The sequence below is a fragment of the Martes martes genome (assembly GCF_963455335.1).
Source record: "Martes martes genome assembly, chromosome: 9".
NCBI classification, from domain to species: Eukaryota; Metazoa; Chordata; class Mammalia; order Carnivora; family Mustelidae; genus Martes; species Martes martes.
In genome coordinates, this window is record NC_137896.1 from 86,646,494 (window position 1) to 86,666,864 (window position 20,371).

At 42.9% G+C, this 20,371-nt stretch overlaps 2 protein-coding genes across 4 annotated transcripts; both read right to left on the reverse strand.

Annotated features, from left to right (window-relative positions):
• Positions 1-35: 35 nt before the first annotated feature.
• On the reverse strand, positions 36-11,623 carry SNRPG (small nuclear ribonucleoprotein polypeptide G). Of its 3 annotated transcripts, none has more exons than XM_080813389.1 (4): positions 10,847-11,623; positions 6,497-6,519; positions 5,487-5,611; positions 36-230 (listed from the first exon to the last, which is right to left on the reverse strand). In XM_080813389.1, the coding sequence occupies exons 1-4, from the start codon at positions 10,876-10,878 to the stop codon at positions 180-182; spliced, it is 231 nt and encodes a 76-aa protein (XP_080669515.1). In that variant the 5' UTR covers positions 10,879-11,623; the 3' UTR covers positions 36-179. The 3 variants fall into 3 exon arrangements, with proteins under 3 accessions (XP_080669515.1, XP_080669516.1, XP_080669517.1); XM_080813390.1 differs by lacking the exon at positions 10,847-11,623 and adding an exon at positions 10,505-10,579; XM_080813391.1 differs by lacking the exon at positions 6,497-6,519 and having other exon boundaries at positions 10,847-10,955.
• Positions 11,624-12,113: 490 nt separating this feature from the next.
• Positions 12,114-16,833, reverse strand: FAM136A (family with sequence similarity 136 member A). Its single transcript, XM_080814683.1, has 3 exons — positions 16,662-16,833; positions 15,619-15,759; positions 12,114-13,613 (listed from the first exon to the last, which is right to left on the reverse strand). The coding sequence occupies exons 1-3, from the start codon at positions 16,746-16,748 to the stop codon at positions 13,425-13,427; spliced, it is 417 nt and encodes a 138-aa protein (XP_080670809.1). The 5' UTR covers positions 16,749-16,833; the 3' UTR covers positions 12,114-13,424.
• Between the last annotated feature and the right edge of the window lie 3,538 nt (positions 16,834-20,371).

A 20,371-nucleotide genomic window follows, 5' to 3' on the forward strand; every position in this document is an offset into this window, starting at 1 on the left:
TACTCAATTCTACATTCAGCATGTCTGAGAAAGCATTTTCGGCTATTATAAAAGTTTATTTAACAAAAAAGTTCAATATGAAAATGCACACAACCTGATTTTTACACTGTAGTAAAACAGGTACTATGGAGAGGGGACATGTGGAAACAGTTGATTCTTCTGATGAACACATTCATTGTTTATACTCGTTCTAAGGCTTCTAACATGATGATACTATTTCCTCGTATTACCTAAAAAAGAAAATTTGAAAAAGAACATAATTTGCCAGACATCAGTGAAAGGATTTTCACAAAATCATTAATGGTTTTTTTCAGTTATTAAACATCAGTTTTTGGGGCTTTTTTCAAGCCGCAGAGATACTAAGTCTTCTAATCATGACAAGTCAGTAAGCCTTTTTTTAAGTAAGATATATATATACTTTCTTGATTTAACAAGACTAACAAGTACCCTTTTGAGAATGCTAAGTCTTCAATGATTCACTTCACCTTTTAAACTGCAGTACTCAAACAACATACCCATCTCTGTCCCAAGCGATCCGTAAGTCAATGTGAAAAATGTACAGCAGAATGTCAGTTCAGGGGTATAAGATCACTTAGGGAACAAACCAGGATGTAAACTGAAAAGTATGCTTTGTGAAGATGGCATTTTAGTTGGGTCTTGAAAATAGGGCAGAATTTTGACAGGAAGGTAGAACTCTCAAAATTGAGATGAAAAAGTGTAAGGGGATAAAGAAAGAATCGAATTTGAATATAGTAAAAGGTTATGATGGGAAGTAGGAAACAGTTTGTATCCAACCTTAGAAGGCCTCAAACACCAATGTTAAGGTACTTGGAAGACATCATGAAACCAATAATAAGTCAATGAAGTTTCACAGCCAAGGGAATAATCATTATTATTTTTTAAAGATTTTATTTATTTATTCGACAGAGATCACAAATAAGCAGAGAGGCAGGCAGAGAGAGGGGGAAGCAGGCTGGCCACTGAGCATAGAGCCCGACGCGGGGCTCGATCCCAGGACCCTGAGATCATGACCTGAGCCGAAGGCAGAGGCTTTAACCCACTAAGCCACACAGGTGCCCCGGGAATAACCAATATTTTAATGGGAAACAGCTTATGCGCAGAAAGAGAAGTTATAAAGAAAAGGCTCTAAGAGCACAGTGCCTAATATAGTAGCCATTCCATAAATGAGGATATGGAAGGATACTTATGAGCATAGGTGAAATAAATGGCTGGTAACCAAGTTTAAGATGCGTAGAAAAATAAGCTAGAAGGCAAGGAGACTGCAAACATAAGGAACCCCTGGTGCACTGTAGGTCATACTGTAGCCAAAGATCAGGTCAAGTAAAGCTGGAAATGAGAGATGAGCAAATAGTAGAAATGGAGACATTCTGAATAAGATTCTAAGTAGAGCTATGCTTGTAGGTAGCTGGAGTAAAAACAAAGCAAAACAAACAAAAACAAAACAAAAAAACCCCACCAAAACATATTTTCTCCCCTCCATTCTATCTGCTTTATTTATTATATACACTGTTATTGTCTTCCTCACCCAAATGTCATTACTATGAGAGCAGGTACAATAACCCCAGTGCCTAAAGCGGTAGCAGGCACACAGAGGGCTCAGTAAGAACCTGTTAAATAAACAAATGACCTTGCATGTTTACTGCAGCTGACAGAAGGGAAAGGAACAGGACAGGTGGAACAGTGTCTTGGGAGCCTGGCAGAGACAAACAGTAATGAGTATGAGGAGGTGGTGGTGAAGGGCAGCACGAAGAGAAAACAATGCCCTGAAAATGATGATGGGGACTGAAGGAGCCTAGAGTTCTCTAAGTTAGGGATGGAAACGAGAGCTAAACAACAGCACAAAATAGTTTTCAGGGCTTTAATTCCTGGCTTATTTGCAAAAGATGGTATACATCACATCTCACTGATCAAAACTTGAAAAGCTGCTACCCTTCTTTCCTCCCTCTCCCTTAAATGTGTCCACTTCTGACCCCAGGAAGGGCAGGGTAGCAGAGAAGTTATTTCAGATAACTAATATTTTCAGATCTGAGGCTTCTGGGGGCATTATTTAAAAAAAAAAAACAAAAAAAAAAACCGCTGTGACTTTCATCAATATTTTCTAAAATAGTAGGTACTGCACATGTCTTTGCATACCACATACTACATGACATAAGGCTAGTGGGTGGACACCTCTGCTGTATAGTAATCTTCCTATTTTCTCCTTGTGTTTAGGCCTAATTCTCCAAATCAAACTGGAACCGTCAGGTCCAGAATTCCATAGTGCTCCTTTTGTGTTTCAGTGCCAGTTTTTACAAAATGGTGCTCAGACTTTTAGTCTTTTGAAAGGGCACAGCTATCTAATAAAGAATATAAACCTAAAATGGAACTATAGAACCACAAAGCTAGTGAGAACCCCTGAACTAAGCAGCATCTTTTTTTTTTTTTTTTAATAGTTTTTTTTTTTTTTTTTAAAGATTTTATTTATTTATTTGACAGACAGAGATCACAAGTAGACAGAGAGGCAGGCGGAGAGAGAGGGAAGCAGGCTCCCTGCCGAGCAGAGAGCCCGATGCGGGACTCGATCCCAGGACCCTGAGATCATGACCTGAGCCGAAGGCAGCGGCTTAACCCACTGAGCCACCCAGGCGCCCTAAGCAGCATCTTAATACAGAATTTTTACTACGTTCTTAGGGGAACTCTGGGGTGGAGTGAAATCTTAAAGGAGTAAGACAGAAGTGAGGCCACTGACAACAATGGGGATGTTTCACAGGAGGCCAGTTGAGACATCATTAGATAATCTCCCAGCTGACAGGTCCCTCATACAAACTATCTCCCCCTCAGAACACACATTCTTTTTTTTTTTTAGATTTATTTATTTATTTTAGAGCACACAGGTGGGAGAGGGAGACTTAAGCAAACTCTGTGCTGAGCAAGGAACCCCATGCAGGGCTCAGGCTCATGACCCTGAGATCACAACCTGAGCCAAAATCAAGAGCCAGAGGTTTAACTGAATGTGCCACCCAGGCGCCCCAGAACACACACATTCTTTTTTTTTTTTTTTTAAATAATTGTTTTTTAAAGATTTTATTTATTTATTTGTCAGAGAGAGTGAGCACAGGCAGACAGAGAGGCAGGCAGAGGCAGAGGGAGAAGCAGGCTCCCCGCTGAGCAAGGAGCCCAATGTGGGACTCGATCCCAGGACTCTGGGATCATGACCTGAGCCGAAGGCAGCTGCTTAACCAACTGAGCCACCCAGGCGTCCCGAACACACACATTCTTAATACTACTCCAAATGTTAACAGCATTACGTAATTTCAGTGGCCTCAATGGGTCACTGACTTGGACAAGGAAATAGCAAAGCCAGTGTATGGTCTCCTTTGCCAAACAGCTTGTGGAAACAAAACTGTAACCTATTTGCTTTTCTTCCAACCTCAGAAAAAACATTCTTGCGTTTTCTTTAAAATGTCTTTTTAGGGATGTCTGGGTGGCTCAGTCAGTCAAGCATCTGCCTTTGGCTTGGGTCATGATCTCAGGGTCTTGGTATCAAGTCCTGCATTGGGCTCCTTGGTCAGCAGGAAGACCGCTTTGCCCACTGCCTGCTGCTCCCCCTGCTTGTGCTCACTTGCTCTCTGTGACAAACAGATAAAATATTTAAGACAAACAAACAAAAAGCCCTTTAAAATGTTTTTTAATTGGGGGCACCTAGGTGGCTCAGTCAAACGTTTGCCTCTTGATTTTGGTTCAGGTCATGATCTGAGGATCCTGAGATCAAGCTCTGTGGGAGCACCATGATGGGTGTGGAGCCTGCTTAAGAGTCTTGCCCTCTGCCCCTCCCCCCTGCTCTCTCAAAAAGTCTTTTTATTAAGGACAACTAATATGTTGTCATTGTTCTGTTTTCTTTTTCTTAAAGATTTATTAGAAAGAGCACAAGTGTGCAGGTGGATGGGCAGAGGGAGAGAAGTAGACTCCCTGCTTAGCAGGGAGGCTGATGTAGGGCTTGACCTCATGACCCTGAGATCATGACCTGAGCCAAACACTTAAATCACTGCGGCACCCAGGTGCCCCCCATTATTTCATTTTCAAAATGTTAACTCAGCTGCAAGAATTACTGCCTACTAATACAAACTTTTTTGGTCATACGACAAGCATCAGAGGCGGCAGAGATGACTGGTTATGAGCACCTACTTACATGATAGACAATTTCTGTAAAAAGACTAAGCCCATTAAAATTTAGGGGGAAAATTTTGAGAAAGATCCATGATCTAGGTTCAATTCCTTCTCAGATAAAATTCCAATTAGTGTCACACAATTCTCTGAAAAGTTATCTTCCCAAATTAGAACTTTTAGATATCAAAGTCCTTCTTCAATCTTTTTAGCGAATCTGTTGAGATAGAAACTAAAAACATAATTTACCCTTCCCTAGAATGAAGATTACTGAATTTGTAAAAGGAAAGGGTAGAGAGGAATTGTAGGGGGTGTGTGTGTGTGGTGGTATTTAAAAACCATTTTTAGAACAACCTGGCTGATAATGATTTGCCCATAGTTTTGTTCATTTTCAATGGAAGCTCAAGGAGAATGTCCCTGAAAGGAAGGTCTATTTGCATAAAATTTGGGGAGGTGGGGTGGGAGCCTCATATCAAGGGATTCTCCAAGCTGTTTTTCCAGCCCAGACCACTGATTTGGTTTTCTTTTTTCTAAAAAGATATTTACTTGTCAGAGATAGAGAGCGGGCACAAGCAGGCAGAGTGGCAGGCAGAGGCGGAGAGAGAAGCAGGCTCTCCACTGAGCAAGGAGCCTGATGCGGGACTGGATCCCAGGACCTTAGGACCATGACCTGAGCTGAAGGCAGTGGCCTAACCCACTAAGCCACTCAGGCGTCCCACTGATTTGGTTTTCAAATGAAAATGCATTTAAAAGGAGCAATAACATACATCTTAGAAAGAGTGGTTAAAAAATTGTGAGGCAAAAAAAAAAACAACAACAAAAAACCAAGGCTAACAATCAGAAACTCTTACTACCTTTTTTTCTCTTACCACGTTTTAGAGGTCTTTATGCTCAGTGACTTCCTAAAGCAAAGTTGTCCTTTTCGATTTACCTTTCCCAAGAAACTGGGGACTTACTAAAACTTAATGGTATTGTCCTGTGCTGGACGAAGAATGGGATTCAAAGTCTGGGTCTTGGAGACAACCATCAAATCATTCAGAGACTACAGACCTCTATTATAAAGCTCAAAAATGATTTCCTAAAGCTGTTTCATGTCCAAAGCACTCAGAGGGTTCTGCTTAAGATTTAGATCTAACCTATAGGTAACTGGGATACTATCACAGTTGAATGACTGCCATATGTTAAACAAAATGGGAAATGGAAAGTCTGACTTTACCTGTTATTTGCCTAATTTCAACTTAATTCAAGACTTTAATAGACAGGAAATTAATCCTTATTTCAAAATATGAAATCTCTAGGAGAAAGCTTCTATCTTTACTTACCACCATTCCAATATTGTTCTGTTGCCCACTAGTTGCCATCTCCACACATTCATCTATCACAAGATTCATAAACGGATCGAACCCCCGCAATATTCCTTGAACATGTCTGCCACCATTTAATTTCACTATAAAAAGGGAAAAAGTAGTTTAAAACTGACCAATAAATATAAACTACTCATTAAAAATTAGGTGGAATAATACCCAGGTACTTGAGAAATATAATCCTATCCTTACTTTATGTCAAGCAATGGGCTAAACATTTCACATTTACTTCCACATTTAAACTTAAAAAAATCCAGGCTGGGGCAGGATGGGTGAAACAGAGGATGGGGATTAAGGACTGCACTTGTGATGAACACCAGGTGTTGTATGGAGGTGCTGAATCACTATATTGCACACCTGAAACTAATACAACACTTTATGTTAACTATTTTGGAATTTTAAAAAGGGTAAATGCAAAAAAAAAAAACCAAAAAAACACCTTGCAAAAATCCTATCAAGTAGAATTATCCTAACTTTTCACAAGGGAACTGAAGTATAGAGCTTCGTAAAAAACTGGTTCAGGGTTATCTAGGTAATGTGGGCTACAGCTGGGATTCAAAGGGAAGGCTGCTTGCCTCTGTAGCCCAGGTCTTTACCCCTACTATCCTTCTAGCATTGTATAGGTCAGAGTTTTAGTTCTGGTCCAAGTCCTTTGTTCTTAAAAGAAAAAATGTTGATATATTTGCAACTATCACAAAACAGGAAAATACCATTAATTTTGTCTAAGTCAGGGAAGGCTTAAAGGAAATCATGAGAAGTCCAAAAGTACTGTGCAATTTATTAAATATCAGAAATTAGGTATATAAAATTGTCTGCATAGGATTTTGATAAACCCCCTTAATTAATGGATGTGAAATTAGAGGTTCTGTGTGACTTAAATTTTTATGAAGTTGTGCCAAACATTATACACTACCAAGACACATGCAGAAAGCAACCAATTAAAAATAAAAAAACCCCAAGAAACTTACATGATAATTTCTTGTCCATAAATCTGAAAAAGCAAAAAGGGGTACAAATTATATAACTGATTAAAAAAATTTTTTTTAAAGATTTTATTTATTTATTTGACAGACAGAGATCACAAGCAGTCAGAGAGGCAGGCAGAAAGAGAGAGGAGGAAGCAAGTTCCCTGCTGAGCAGAGAGCCTGATGTGGGGCTTGATTCCAGGACCCTGGGATCATGACCTGAGCAGAAGGCAGAGGCTTTAACTCACTGGGCCACCCAGGTGCCCCCTGATTAAAAAAATTTAAGCACAAGTAAGCATAAAGTAGGTACAGTCAATAGAATTTGCTAAAATTGCACAATAAAAATAATGAAATTCAAAATAGTAAAAAACTTGTACTCTTGCAGAGGAGGGAGTAATGGGCTACCTTATTTAGCACTTACACAATGTAATTTGGGAAGGGGCAAAACAATAAAAATAAATTTTAAAAAAGATTATTTTAAAACAATCTTTACACCTAACATGGGCTCACAACCCAGAGATTAAGAGTTACATGCTCCTCCACTGACCAAGTCAGCCAGGGACCCCTTGATGACTGGGTTTTAGAGCCATAAAAGAAAAACAATGATCTGTTTATATTTTGGTTATTACCAAAACCAAACAAAGTTGTGAGGAAACTAGAAGGTAATCAAACCATATCCAATTCAATAGCTATTCTATTTTATACTTGAGACAATAGAGTGTTATTTTATTTAATATTAAGCATCACACTTAGGTGTTCAAGATATTCCTCACATGTAAGTATTTTTTAGCAAAATAAATACATATTTTGAAGCCTTAAAAAATCTCAAATGGGGGGACGCCTGGGTGGCTCAGTTGGTTAAGCAGCTGCCTTCGGCTCAGGTCATGATCCCAGCGTCCTGGGATCGAGTCCCACATCGGGCTCCTTGCTCGGCAGGGAGCCTGCTTCTCCCTCTGCCTGCCACTCTGTCTGCTTGTGCTCACTCTCGCTCCTCTCTCTCTCTCTCTCTAACAAATAAATAAATAAATAAATCTTTAAAAAAAAAAAATCTCAAATGGGGGAAATCTCATCTCAGTAGGGTATTATGGAAATATTAAGCCACGTAATCAGACCAGTTTTTACCCCTTCCAGTTACAGGCTAGAAAATATGAAATGTCATTAATTTTTTTAAAAAAGTTTATTTGAGAACATGCATGTGTGCACAAGTGGGGAGGGGCAAAGGGAGAGACCATTTTTTTTTTTTTAAAGATTTTATTTATTTATTTGACAGACAGAGATCACAAGTAGGCAGAGAGGCAGGCAGAGAAAGAGAGGGAAGCAGGCTCCCTGCTGAGCAGGGAGCCCGACGCAGGACTCGATCCCAGGACCCTGGGATCATGACCCGAGCCGAAGGCAGAGGCTTTAACCCACTGAGCCACCCAGGCGCCCCAAAGGAGAGAGCATTAAGCAGACTCCCTGCTGAGTGTGGAGACTGACAAAGGGCTCCATCTTACCACCCACGCTTAACCAACTGAGTCACCTAGCACCCCTGAAATTCCATCCAATTTAATGTGTAACAGTTCACAGGAGAATTAGAAGATAAGTAAGACATACCCCCGGGGCACCTGGGTGGCGCCTCAGTTGAGCACCTGGTTTGGCTCAGGTCACGATCTTAGGGTTGTGAGAAGGAATCCGAATTAGGGCTCTGTGCTCAGAGTGGAGTCTGCTTGTCCCTCTCCCTCCATCCCTCCCCTCACATGTGCTCTCTAAAATAAATAAGTTAGGGGCGTCTGGGTGGCTCAGTGGGTTAAAGCCTCTGCCTTCAGCTCAGGTCATGATCCCAGGGTCCTGGGATCGAGCCCCGCTTGGGTTCTCTGCTCAGCAGGGAGCCTGCTTCCCTTCCTCTCTCTCTGCCTGCCTCCTGCCAACTTGTGATCTCTGTCAAATAAATAAATAAAACCTTTTAAATAAATAAATAAAATCTTAAAAACCAAAACAACAAAAAAAATGTAGTATGATATATAATCCATTTTAATATGACATATTTTTTTTTAAAGATTTTATTTATTTGTCAGAGAGAGAGAGGGAGAGAGAGTGAGCGAGCACAGGCAGAGTCAGAGGGAGAAGCAGGCTCCCTGCCAAGCAAGGAGCCCGATGTGGGACTCGATCCCAGGACGCTGGGATCATGACCTGAGCCGAAGGCAGCTGCTTAACCAACTGAGCCACCCAGGCGTCCCTAATGTGACATATTATATACAACACAGCAAATATAACACACATGAACTTATCCAACCCTTATGATGACTTCATAAGTTATGTATTGTTACTAGAACCATTTTATAGATCAGGAACTGAGGTTCAGAAAGATTTAATTATCCAAAGTCAGAGAGGAGGTGAGGAAGTTTGAACAAATGCAAACGGTTCCATTTAGCTGGAAAATGGGGGCACTCCATTAGTGTGTGTTAATACCTGGCACTTGGGTTTCAGATGGAAGAGCTTGAATGCTTTGTCAAAGAGCCCGAACTTTATCATTCAGACAATGATAAATTATTAAGGCAGAGTCGGGTTACTGGCAAGACCACCGTGGCAGTGATTTTTAAGAGGTGGGATGGAGAATCTGGTTAGGTCTGGGTATCTCAACCTCGGCATATTAACATCTGGAGCCAGATAATTCTTTGTTGAGGGATGTCCAGTGCATTGACAATGTTTAGCAGCATCCCTACCTTCTACTTACTAGATGCCTGCCAACAGAACCAGACTCCCTCGTTCCCAGTTAATAACCACTGAGTTAAGCTAAACCAGGAGAAGGGTAAAGAGTAAAAGGTATTTGTGAGAAATTAAAGGAAAAAAAAAAACCTAAGGTCATTTTGGAGACAGGTCTCAAAGGATTTCACCATACGTGTAATCTAGAGATAAGAACTATATTAAAACTAGGTTCGTCCTCTGAAATTCTCAAATATCTATTAACAAAAAAAAAAGTATGTTAAGAAACAAAAAAAGGAAATCTAAGATTACAAGCAGACAATGTTCTTTCGTTAAAAAATAATTAGCATTTCACCAGTTCTCGAAGAATCCAGAGGACACTTCTAAGATTTCACCAGCCCGTCAATAAGAGAGTAAGTTTAGATCAGCATTTTCAAAATAATTTCTATTTTTCTTACTGTTAAGACTTCTGATTAGTAATTCTTTAAGGGATCCGAGTAAAATATACACGGAGTTTTTACACAAAAAATGCTTTGATACAGATGTGCGTTTAAATGTAAAATTAATTTTTTTTTTAAGACTCATTTTTTTTGAGTGAAGGAGAGAACAGTGGGGAGGAGCAGACGGAGAGACAAACACTAAGCAAGACTCCAAGTTGGGCTGAGATCCGGACATGTGGCTGATCTCACCACCTTGCCATCATGAACTGAGCTGAAACCAAGAGTTGGATGCTTAACTGACTGCACCATGAAGTGCCCCTAAATGTAAAATTATCAAATACGACCCTTTCCTTAAGTCTGACTTCTCTATGAGGCTGGTAATAAGTGAACTATACACAGGCCTGATGGCTGTTTCCCCAATCGATTCCTGAAATCAATTTTTCATAATCTGTTCTATCCATCTACTACGTGCAGAATCTAGCATTACACGGTATAAACGAGATAGAGAAATAGGCATCCAACATGTTCAGTCGAGTCTCTGAGGAAGTTAAAGCTTTAAAGTAGGAAAATCCTATTTGAGATGATTTTATTGGGTGCAGAAAAAAAATCCCGTTTTCTCTGATTAAAAAAACGAACGTTCTCACACAGCTCTGTTAACAGAGCAAGAGCTCACGTGACATTCAAGTTTAACTTCACAAGAAAGCAAAAGAAAGGAATGGGATTTCAAAATTAAAGCTCGAAGAAAACAGCTGCAAACACACTCTAAGATTAATGTGGCTTCTGAATCCTCACCAACTGTTAAACACTTCCAAAAAACAACAACAACAAAAACACTTCCATTCCACCCATCTCCTTAGTTCTCCCTAGAATTACTCTCCAGCCACCTTACCTAGCACTTAAGGCTATTCAAGCAGTTTAACAAAGGATGGCACTTCAGAGTCTCCAATCAAGGAGGGAGGAGTGCGCTGGGGGCCGGGGGACCCGGAGATGCACCCAGGAAGGCGAGACAGCAGAACAGAGGCGCATTTTCTGCCACCGGGAACTATGCCAGGCCAACCAGGCCGAAACCAGACGTCGGCGAGGGCTTCACGCACCGAGGCGCGAGACCCTGTCGGGTTCTCGGCGGCCTCGGGCCGGAACACGCGCGCCAGGCACACTGCAGATAATGGAGAGGATCTAAGGAACTCAACGCACGCAGAGAAGCCGCCATCTGGACCTTTCACATACTTACTTTTTCAACTCGGGAGGGTGAGCTTTGCTCATGGTGTCTACTCGGCGAGCTCAAAGATGCCTCCAAACGGAATTCGTGGCGTCCCTTGCGCTCCCGCGGTAGGCCCAGCGTTTCGCGTCTGACGTCATCGACCCTGTCAGCCAATCAATTCTCGGAGGAGTTCACATTTCACCTCGCGATACTTTGAGGGCGCCTGAACATGTCGGTCGATCTTGTGCTTCCGGTTGCGTCGCCACCCACTGGCCTAGATGGGGTTAGGGGTGGGACCAGTCATCTTCTCAGTTCCGTTTCCTCGTTTGTTAAAATTGACTTAGCGGTTCTGTCTCTAGTCTCTAGGCGGAACTGGTTTATCCCTCTCTCTGCATTGCCTTGGTTGTCTTTTTCATATATACAGTGAATACAGGTTCTAGAGGAGTGGGCCTCTTAATAGTTCTTTGGCACGTATTCCCACATATTGTCACGCTAAGCCTAGGGTTCCAAGAACATCTTTAGTGACCTCTGGACACCAGATTAGTAGGGTGAAGTGGCTTCAGTTTCTAAGAATTTGAATCTTGAGTGTATTCCCTAATGACAATCCTCCAAATCTTGTAACACTGCCTCCAGAACCCCACTTGATGTACCGTGTTCCAATATAAAAAACGTAACCATCTCTAATATGATACTCTTGACTTGAAAATCAATTGTAAAAAGTGATCTCCAACTTGTTCCCACTTAAGTTACCCAAAAGAGGCGAATGCATACGTACGAATAAAATACAACTTGGATTATATAAGATTTAGGTCATAATAGTAAAGCCATTGTGATTCTAAGTAGGGGATGATTTTCCAAAATTAAATTCATTCCTAATGTTCAGGAATGGCTCTATTTAAATACGAATGATAGTAAAGACTTAATTAAACTCATTACATAGTTGATACTCTCTTGACACTCAAAATCCTAGATGTTGCATTTTCTCAAGAGGGATCATTAATTACCCTTTCCACCTCTTGCTGTTAGTGTTAAGTTGAAGCTAGAATCCTGAAACGGATATTGAATTTTTTTTAGCCTTACAGCATTTTTTTCCCCTACAATGGACTTTAAGTCATTGTGCTGTAGCCTGACCTCAGTTTTCCTGCATGTGAATCATAGTTCATAACTAATTTACTCTTTAAAAATTTTTTTTTAAATTTTCCTCTCCATGACCTCTTAAGAAACTTATTTCACACACTACAAAGAGAAGCATCCTGAGAAAGTTGTATAGTCACACCCAGACATAAGAAACATAATAGTGGAGGAAAAACTAAACCTTATTTATTTTTTAAAACTGAAACACTAGGAAAATATATCACAGCCTTGAAACACCAAACACAGGCTATATTATCATTTCGAGTAGTAAGTTGGTAAAAAGACAATAAGGTCCTTATCAAAATGAAAAGGTGCTAGAGCTGGGGCAGAACACTGCTTGCTGCAAAGGCCCCAGGCAAAAGTGGTGTTTGGTAATGGAGGAGGGCTTTCCCTCTTTTCCTTTAAAGGAATCACATCTCACCCGAATCACCTACTTGTTCTCCTTTGACCTTCTGGTTGCCAAGGGATTGTCCCAATAAGGCCATATTATTTGAGGGGGCAAAATAAGCAATACTGAGTTTAGGCTTTCATTCCATTCTGTTCTATAAAAACCAAGTTTTTCCAAATCCAGTATCTAATAACTTGTAATTAAGAAGACAACAGTTCCTCCTTCAGTTTTCATTCCTGGATACTTGTATATAGTGCAATCAAAACCCCCTTTCAAGGGAGTGTCACTGCGAGATTGTCCTGTTGTTCCCTAGCAGACAGCCTCAGGGCCCATCACGGCAGCCAGTGAGAGGGAAGATCTGCTTCCCATACCCAGTGTAACATCGCCTGTCATGTTTTTACAGGGTCTCCTACCTAGCTGGAAGATGTAATGGATATTTCAAGAAAAGCATATCCGTATCTTGATGGCCAGAAACAGATATCCACAAGAACTGTTCCAAGTTCTTAACTGAACTACCCCTCCCAACTCCACATCTTAAGTCAACTTCATGCCCTTATATATAAAATAAAACCAAGCAAAACAAAGACCCAGAAACCTTTTCTCCCTTCTAAATTAGTGACATTGTGGATTTTGTTTTACAGCTTATAGAAAAATGATTTGGTGATCCTTCTGGTAAACAGGAAGTTGGCAACAAACAGAAACATCTTTGCTCACACCACCAGATCATAGGCAGATTAGAGGAACCTGCCAGCCTGTTGGTACCTGTGTACTGAGAAGAATCTGGTATCTTGGAGGTTGGCTCTGGCTTGGTTCAAGGGAGATCCCTAGTGCCAGGACAAGCATGTGAAATTTAGGCTATCAAAAACTCTCCTGTGCCATCTCTGACCCAAATTTTAGCACCAGTTTTTTCCATTTCACTTTTTAGGTTCGAAACATAAAGGAACCAGTGTCCAGAGGCAAGTGACATGGGCCTCAAACTTGCTGCCATTGTTAATTTCTTCATAAACTTCATTTAAAAGACCCAAACTCCCATTTCTTCTCAAATGGATTCCTGCCGTCAGCTCTGATGGCCAATTGTGAAGACCTCTATTTCCCAATGGACAAGAGAGACTCCTTCATCTTCTTGGTCATGGTTGGGATGAGGTGCATGTGGTCATCCACACACTTGGTCACACAACTCTCCAGCTGCCGCTTCACCTGAAGCTCTTTACTTCCTGCATCTATTGAATCTTTGGCTTTGTCGTTGCAATGCATGGTGCATCGGGCAAGGCGGTCCTGTGGCAAGAAGGAAGAAGGTAGAGAAGGCTGAAAGGCTGACATCCATTTACCAAGTGCTTACCATGTGCTAGGTCCCTTGCTACATATTGTGGCTTGACATATATAATCTTGATCAATTAAAGGGACACTATAGTGCAATTAACCAAGATTATCCTGACTGAAACAGAGGGTAGCATCGGGAGGGTCCAGAAAAAGCATGACAAGAAAGCAGATGAATGATAGAATAAATGATACAGAAGCCCCCTCCAGGAAGTGGGACGTAACTAGAGGCTGCTGTTGGTCAGCTATAGTTAAGATTCTTTAATACCCGTCCTTGCTATAGAAAAACACACAACAAATATTTACTGAGTATCTACTATGTGTCAGGTACTCTCCTAATGCTGGGGAATACAACAATGAGTAAAACAGATAAAGTTCTTGCCCTCATAGAACTTACATTCCAGTGAGGGGAGATAGACAAAATGAGGGGAGATGTTGAAGCAGTTGGATATATGAATCTGGAGATCAGGAGTGAATTTTGTCTAGAGATATGAATGAATGTAAGAGTTGTCGGCCTACAGATGATATTTATAGCAGATATTTATAGCTATGAGACTAGAGAATTAGATTGAAAAAAGGTCCAAGGACAGCTCTAGGCATTCCAATGCTCACAGGTTGGAGGGGAAAAGCAGGAAAGGAGCCCAAGGAAGGATGGCCAGGGAAAGAGGTAGAAAACCAGAGTGAGGTATCTTTTCTTTTTTTTTTTTTTTTAAAGATTTTATTTATTTGACAGACAGAGATCACAAGTAGGCAGAGAGGCAGGCAGGGGGTGGAGGGGGAGCAGGCTCCCTGCTGAGCAGAGAGCCCAATGCAGGGCTCGACCCCAGGACCCTGAGATCATGACCTGAGCCGAAGGCAGAGGCTTTAACCCACTGAGCCACCCAGGTGCCCCCAGAGTGAGGTATCTTGATGCCCAACTGAACAAACTGTTTCAAGGAGGTGAGTGGTCACTGCGTCAGTGATGCAGATGGGCTGAGTAAAATGAGGGATGAGAAATTACACTGGATTTAGCTCCATGGAGGGGAGCAGCCAGAGCAGTTCTGGTGAGTGGAAGAGTAAGCCTAACTGGAGAGGACTAAAAAGTGAACAGAAGGAGAAAGTTATACAGCAATTCAAGAATCAAAATGTTGAAGACCCTATTAATAAAATTAGCTGTCAAAATGAACACAAAGAAACCTCTCCGGGTTCAGGATCTTGGGTAAGTCAGTCCTTTGCAGTGTCACTGATTTTGAAGAATTCCATAGAGCAGAATGTAAAAGTTGTATATTAGCTAAAACTTGTCCCATGTGAACAGGATCTCAGGCTACAAAAAACTGGTTCAGAAGTGGGCTCTGCTTTCTCCAACCTCCAGTCATAGAAACGGAATAAAATGAAGTTGCGGCTACCCTTTTCTCCAGAAAGAGATACAGTGGATACCTTTTGCTCTTAGTGACCTCAGAGGGGCTTGCCAGGAAGGCATCGATGAGTCAGTATTACTACTCCTTCACATAAATGACTGTTCTTTAGTGACACAGGAGCTGCCCCCTAGGTGTAGCAAACAGGGGTCGTTCTGGGTAGGCGTGTCCACAACAGGATGGCAAGATACTGCTCTAATCTGCATCTCTTAATGACTAGCCTACTCCACTTCCCTGGGGATTCTACTAGCTTAAGAATGAATGAATACATGTCTTAGAAGGCTTTACACTATACAGTATATATATTATATTTTGTGTCTATGGGAGGGAAAAGGCTCTTGGTCATGAACTCCTTTTCACATCATTTTGTCTCTGGAAATACTTATAGCACTCAATCTCCAGGAGTTTTCCCCAAATTTCAAACCCCATAAAGACTGCCTGGCCACAAGACTGTCTCAAATGTTAAAAGAACCAAGACGCTAAAGCCAAGAGTTTTGAACGAATGTTTGTCATCTCTTGCAAAAGAGCACCATCAAGGCGAGAAGTCCTCTGCCTGGGGTATTTCTCACCTGGAATTTCTCCAACTCACTGGTCACCAGGGCCTGGGCTTGAGCCAGAGGCGCATGGCAGCGTTCAATGCACTGGTGCACCTGCTGCATGGACGCCTGGCTGTCCTCACAACAGCTGGCACTACACCGGAACATGAGGCCCTGGGGACGGAGGGCAGAGAGAGAGAGGTGAGGTGGGAAAGCCTCTGGGGCAGAGATAATCATGGAGTGCAACAGAGGAGCATCTCTATTTGCACCTCTCCTAACAGACATCAGGAACCTAAAACCACACATGGGAAAAGTATCCTCGAAGCCTAACAGAAGGTTCCATGGCCTTCTTGCTGCTAGCTCATTGGCACTTGTTGCACCGTAGACTGGGCGGACGGAGAAGGTAGCGGTGGGTCAGATGAAGTCAAATTCTGAAAACCAGGTACCTATGCCACTCGGTTCAGAGGTCAGCAACCTCTAGCAATCTGCTTTCCACCAGGGGGCAACCGATCCATTAATCAATGACTCAAGAAACGCTGTAACAGAAACCCCACAATTTGGTTAGGGAGGCAGGACCAACAGCCACAGATCATTTAGGCGATCAAGGCACAACGGCGTACAAACCAGCGCTGTGTGGAGCGACACTAAAACCGGCATGACATGGCCATTGAGGAAGCCAAACGCTTTTGCCTTTCCGGTGTTTCACCTTGGCCGTGCCCTTTCTGGGCCTCCGCCTGCTCACCTGCCGAAGGGGCAGCGCTACACAGGAACGCGGGGAGAGGGGTGACACCGAACGCCTCACACGAAGGGCTTTCTAACGCTGGTCCGGGGTCTAACACCCCCTCCCCGGAACTGGCCTGGGGGGAAAACAGCTTCGTGCGTGGGGAGGGAACACAGATTTCATCCACTCGGCGGAAGCTCCAGGACTTCTGAGGGTGAGAGGTGCTTCCGAGAGCGCGGCGGCGACCCCAGGGACGCCCCGACTCGGGTCTGCGGAGAGGCGGGCAGCGGCGCGCCGCGGCTGCCAAAGGAATCGCTGACTGCGGGGACTCCCCGGCCTGACCCCCGCCCGCTACCTGCATCTTCCTGATATTTTCTCTCTCCAGACTCTTCACCATGGAGTCCACTGCCTCCTGTACCCGCAGCTGCTGCATCTCCGCCATGGCGACTCCGCGCTGCACACTCTCCGCGCCGGCGCCCACATGGAGCCCCGCGCTCGGCCCGCCCCCTTGCTGCGGCGGCCGGGGTCACCGCCACCCTTCCCCGCCCACGCCGCCGCCTGGCGTCGGAGAGGAGGAACTGCATCCACCACCCCTGCTGTGCTCCCGCCTCTCCACCAGACAAGCAGGCGTCTGCCCCTCCTCCCCTCCTGGCCCCGCCCGGCACTCCCTGCTAAACCTGAGCCCCTGGGGGCTGGACAAGGGAGCTGGGACTCACTGTCTCCATCCCGTCCTCCCTCCTTCCTTGTCCTCCTTCAGAGTCTTAAAATAATATTTAATATAATGTTTAATATAATATAAACATCCAGATCAAAGCGCAAATTTTAGTTATATAGCTCGAGGATTTTTAACAAACCTTGCCTTTTCGTAGTCAGTCTCCCCACTTTCTCCCCCTTACTCCCCTACCCTTGACCTCAGGCAACAACTGATCTGCTGTTACTACAGATTAAATTTTCCTTTTCCTTAATTTCATATATGTACGTACGATCGACCCTCGGACAATATGGTGTTAATGTGGGATTGGGGCCCTGACCCCCAACCCCAGTGGAAAATCCCCATATAATTTTTGAATCCCCCAAAACTTAAACTAATAGTTTACTGTTGACCAGAAGCCTTATTGTTAACAGTTGATTAAGATATTTTGCATATTTTATGTTCTATATACTATATTCTTATAATGAAGTAAGCTAGAGAAAAGAAAATATTAAGAAAATCCTAAGAGAAAATACATTTGTAGTACGGTATTTATTGAAAAAAAAAAATCCCCATATAAGTGGACTGGTGTGGTTCAAACCCATGTTGTTCAGGGGTTAATTGTACGTGTTTTTTTTTTTTAAATTATTTTATTTATTTATTTGACAGAGATCACAAGTAGGCAGAGAGGCAGGCAGAGAGAGAAGGGGGGGGGCGGTGAGCAGACTCCATGCTGAGCCGAGAGCCAGATGCCACGCGGGGCTTGACGCGGGGCTTGACACGGGGCTTGACGCGGGGCTTGACGCGGGGCTCGACATGGGGCTCGATCTCAGGACTCTGGGATCGTGACCTGAGCCGAAGGCAGAGGCTTTAACCCACTGAGCCACCCAGGTGCCCCTGTATGTGTGTTTTTAAGACTGCGTCCCTCTTACACTGCTTTAGCTACTCTCATAAGTTTGAATATAGTTTGCTCAAACATTTTCTAATTTCCATTACAAATTCTTCTTTGATTCATCAATTATTTAGAAGTGCGTCTCTTAATTTCCAAGCATATGAATATTTTTAAGATAACTTTTCCTATCAATTGGAGAGGCGACTGCATTAACGTTAGCAAACATTCTCTGCCTTATGAAATTTGCTGAAACTTGCTTTAGGACCTCAGAAAGACTTTTCTAACTGCCTACTTATCCACAGCATATACTCCTCTGTCATGGCTTCTTTTAACACCCTGTATTGATCTGTGACAGTGCTCATCACTACTGCTCATTACTTGTCCTGTGTTCTTTTTTTTTCCCTAGATTAAAACCTCTTCGAGGACAAGGACCATGTTTATCTTTTTCATTGTTCCCCCTCAATTCTTTTTTAATTTTTTTTAAAGATTTTATTTATTTTTAAAGATTTTATTTATTTGACAGAGAGAGATCACAAGTAGGCAGAGAGGCAGGCGGGGTGGGGGGGGGGTGGGGGGAAGCAGGCTCCCTGCCGAGCAGAGAGCCCGATGTGGGGCTTGATCCTAGGACCCTGAGATCATGACCTGAGCTGAAGGCAGAGGCTTTAACCCACTGAGCCACCCAGGTGCCCCTCAATTCTTTTTTTAAAATATTTTATTTATTTATTTGAGAGAGAAAGCGAGAGCAGGAGATATGGGTGGGTCAGAGGGAGAAGCAGACTCCCCAGTAAACAGGGAGCCCCACTCAGGACTCCATCCTGGGACTCCAGGACCAGGACTCGAGCTGAAGGCAGTCCCTTAACCACCGGAGCCACCCAGGCACCCCTGCTCTGCCTCAATTCTTTGTGTTTGGCATATACTAACCTATTAGTAAAGGTTTGTCTAATGAATGAACACATTTATTTCATTATAGAGGTATTTAATCCAAAATATTTGGAAACCAGACAAAAGCAAAAATAAATTGAGAAATTAAAAATTTTAAATCCATAGGTACTACCCTACTATTTTAAATGCCATTTTTGGGATTTTTCTTAAATTTTTTGGATCGAACATGATAAACATTTCTTTATTGAAAGATTTTTATTATTTATTTGACAGAAAGAGAGAGAGATGGAACAAGCAGAGGGAAGTAGCAGGCAGAGGGAGAGGGAGAAGCAGGCTACCCACTGAACAGGGAGCCTTATGTGGGGCTCTATCTCCGGACCCAAGGATTATGACCCGGGCTGAAGGCAAATGCTCAAACCAACTCAGCCACCCGGGTGCCCCTAAATATTTATTTCTCATAGGGACACCTGGGTGGCTCAGTGGGTTAAAGTCTCTGCCCTGGGCTCAGGTCATGATCCCGGGGTCCTCAGATCAAACCCCGCATCAGGCTCCCTGCTCAGCAGGGAGCCTGCTCCCCCCCCCCCCCGCCATGCCTGCCTCTCTGCCTGCTTGTGATCTCTGTCCAATAAATAAATAAAATCTTCAAAAAAAAAAGAAAGGAAGGAAGGAAGGAAGAAAGAAAGAAAGGAAGAAAGAAAGAAAGAAAACACTTGAATGAGTCCTGGGATGGGGGCTGGTAGACCCTCAGGTGGTGAAGCAGTCCAAGAGCTGACTTTGTAGAACCCTAGAATGGTAACCAGAATCCAGAGAGATGATGACTGCATGGTAGGTCCAGGTAGAGACGTCCTCAGGAAGCCTGAGAGTATCTCTTTCCCATGAAGCTACCTAATGATTTCTCAGCAGTGGGGAGAAGCACAGAGCCCACAGGTAGAGAGGCAGAACTGGGCCTGGACAAATCTTGTTACCTTGACTTTGGACTTCTGGCCTCTGGAACTGTGAGCCATTTCTGTTGTTTAAAGCCACCCAATTTGTTGTGCTTTGTTACAGTAGCCTTAGGAAATGAATGCACACATGAAATAATATTCAGCATCACTAAAAATTTAAGAAATAAACAATAAAACAAATCAGTGTTTTTTATAGTACTGTTAAATTTGTTAGATATCAGAATAAAACCAATTGTAGGTAAGAATGAGAGAAGGGGCTCCTGGGTGGCACAGTTGGTTGAATGTCCAACTCTTGGTTTTGGCTCAGGTCGTGATCTCAGGATGGTGAGATTGAGCCCCCTATGGGGTTCCGTGCTCAGTGCTGGTGGGGGGGGGCTCCTTAAGGCTCTCCCTCTGCCTAATCCCCCAACCATGTTCACAACACCCCAAATAAATAAATAAATCTTAAAAAAAGAATGAGAGGAGAAAAGAACATTCATACAAGGTGATGATATAATGATGTGAATGGTGGTGGGGCCTTCGCTGCAGGGCTGGGCTGTTGGCAATATATTTAAGCCATAAATATATAAAAACTCCCTGACTCAACAATTCCATGTAAAGGAGGAACCAAGGGAAACAGTGTTTGGAAAGACATGAGTAAGTATGCTTACTACACT

What these genes read in the sequence shown, in the direction of transcription:
- SNRPG (XM_080813389.1), bottom strand. Translation starts at nt 10,878, where the DNA reads ATGAGCAAAGCTCACCCTCCCGAGTTGAAAAA. An exon ending in CACCCTCCCGAGTTGAAAAA is followed by an intron (nt 6,520 to 10,846) that starts GTAAGTATGTGA and finishes TTGCTTTTTCAG; the next exon opens with ATTTATGGACAAGAAATTAT. An exon ending in AGAACAATATTGGAATGGTG is followed by an intron (nt 231 to 5,486) that starts GTAAGTAAAGAT and finishes TTTCTTTTTTAG; the next exon opens with GTAATACGAGGAAATAGTAT.
- FAM136A (XM_080814683.1), bottom strand. Translation starts at nt 16,748, where the DNA reads ATGGCGGAGATGCAGCAGCTGCGGGTACAGGAGGCAGTGGACTCCATG. An exon ending in AAAATATCAGGAAGATGCAG is followed by an intron (nt 15,760 to 16,661) that starts GTAGCGGGCGGG and finishes CTCCGTCCCCAG; the next exon opens with GGCCTCATGTTCCGGTGTAG. An exon ending in GTGAGTTGGAGAAATTCCAG is followed by an intron (nt 13,614 to 15,618) that starts GTGAGAAATACC and finishes TTCTTGCCACAG; the next exon opens with GACCGCCTTGCCCGATGCAC.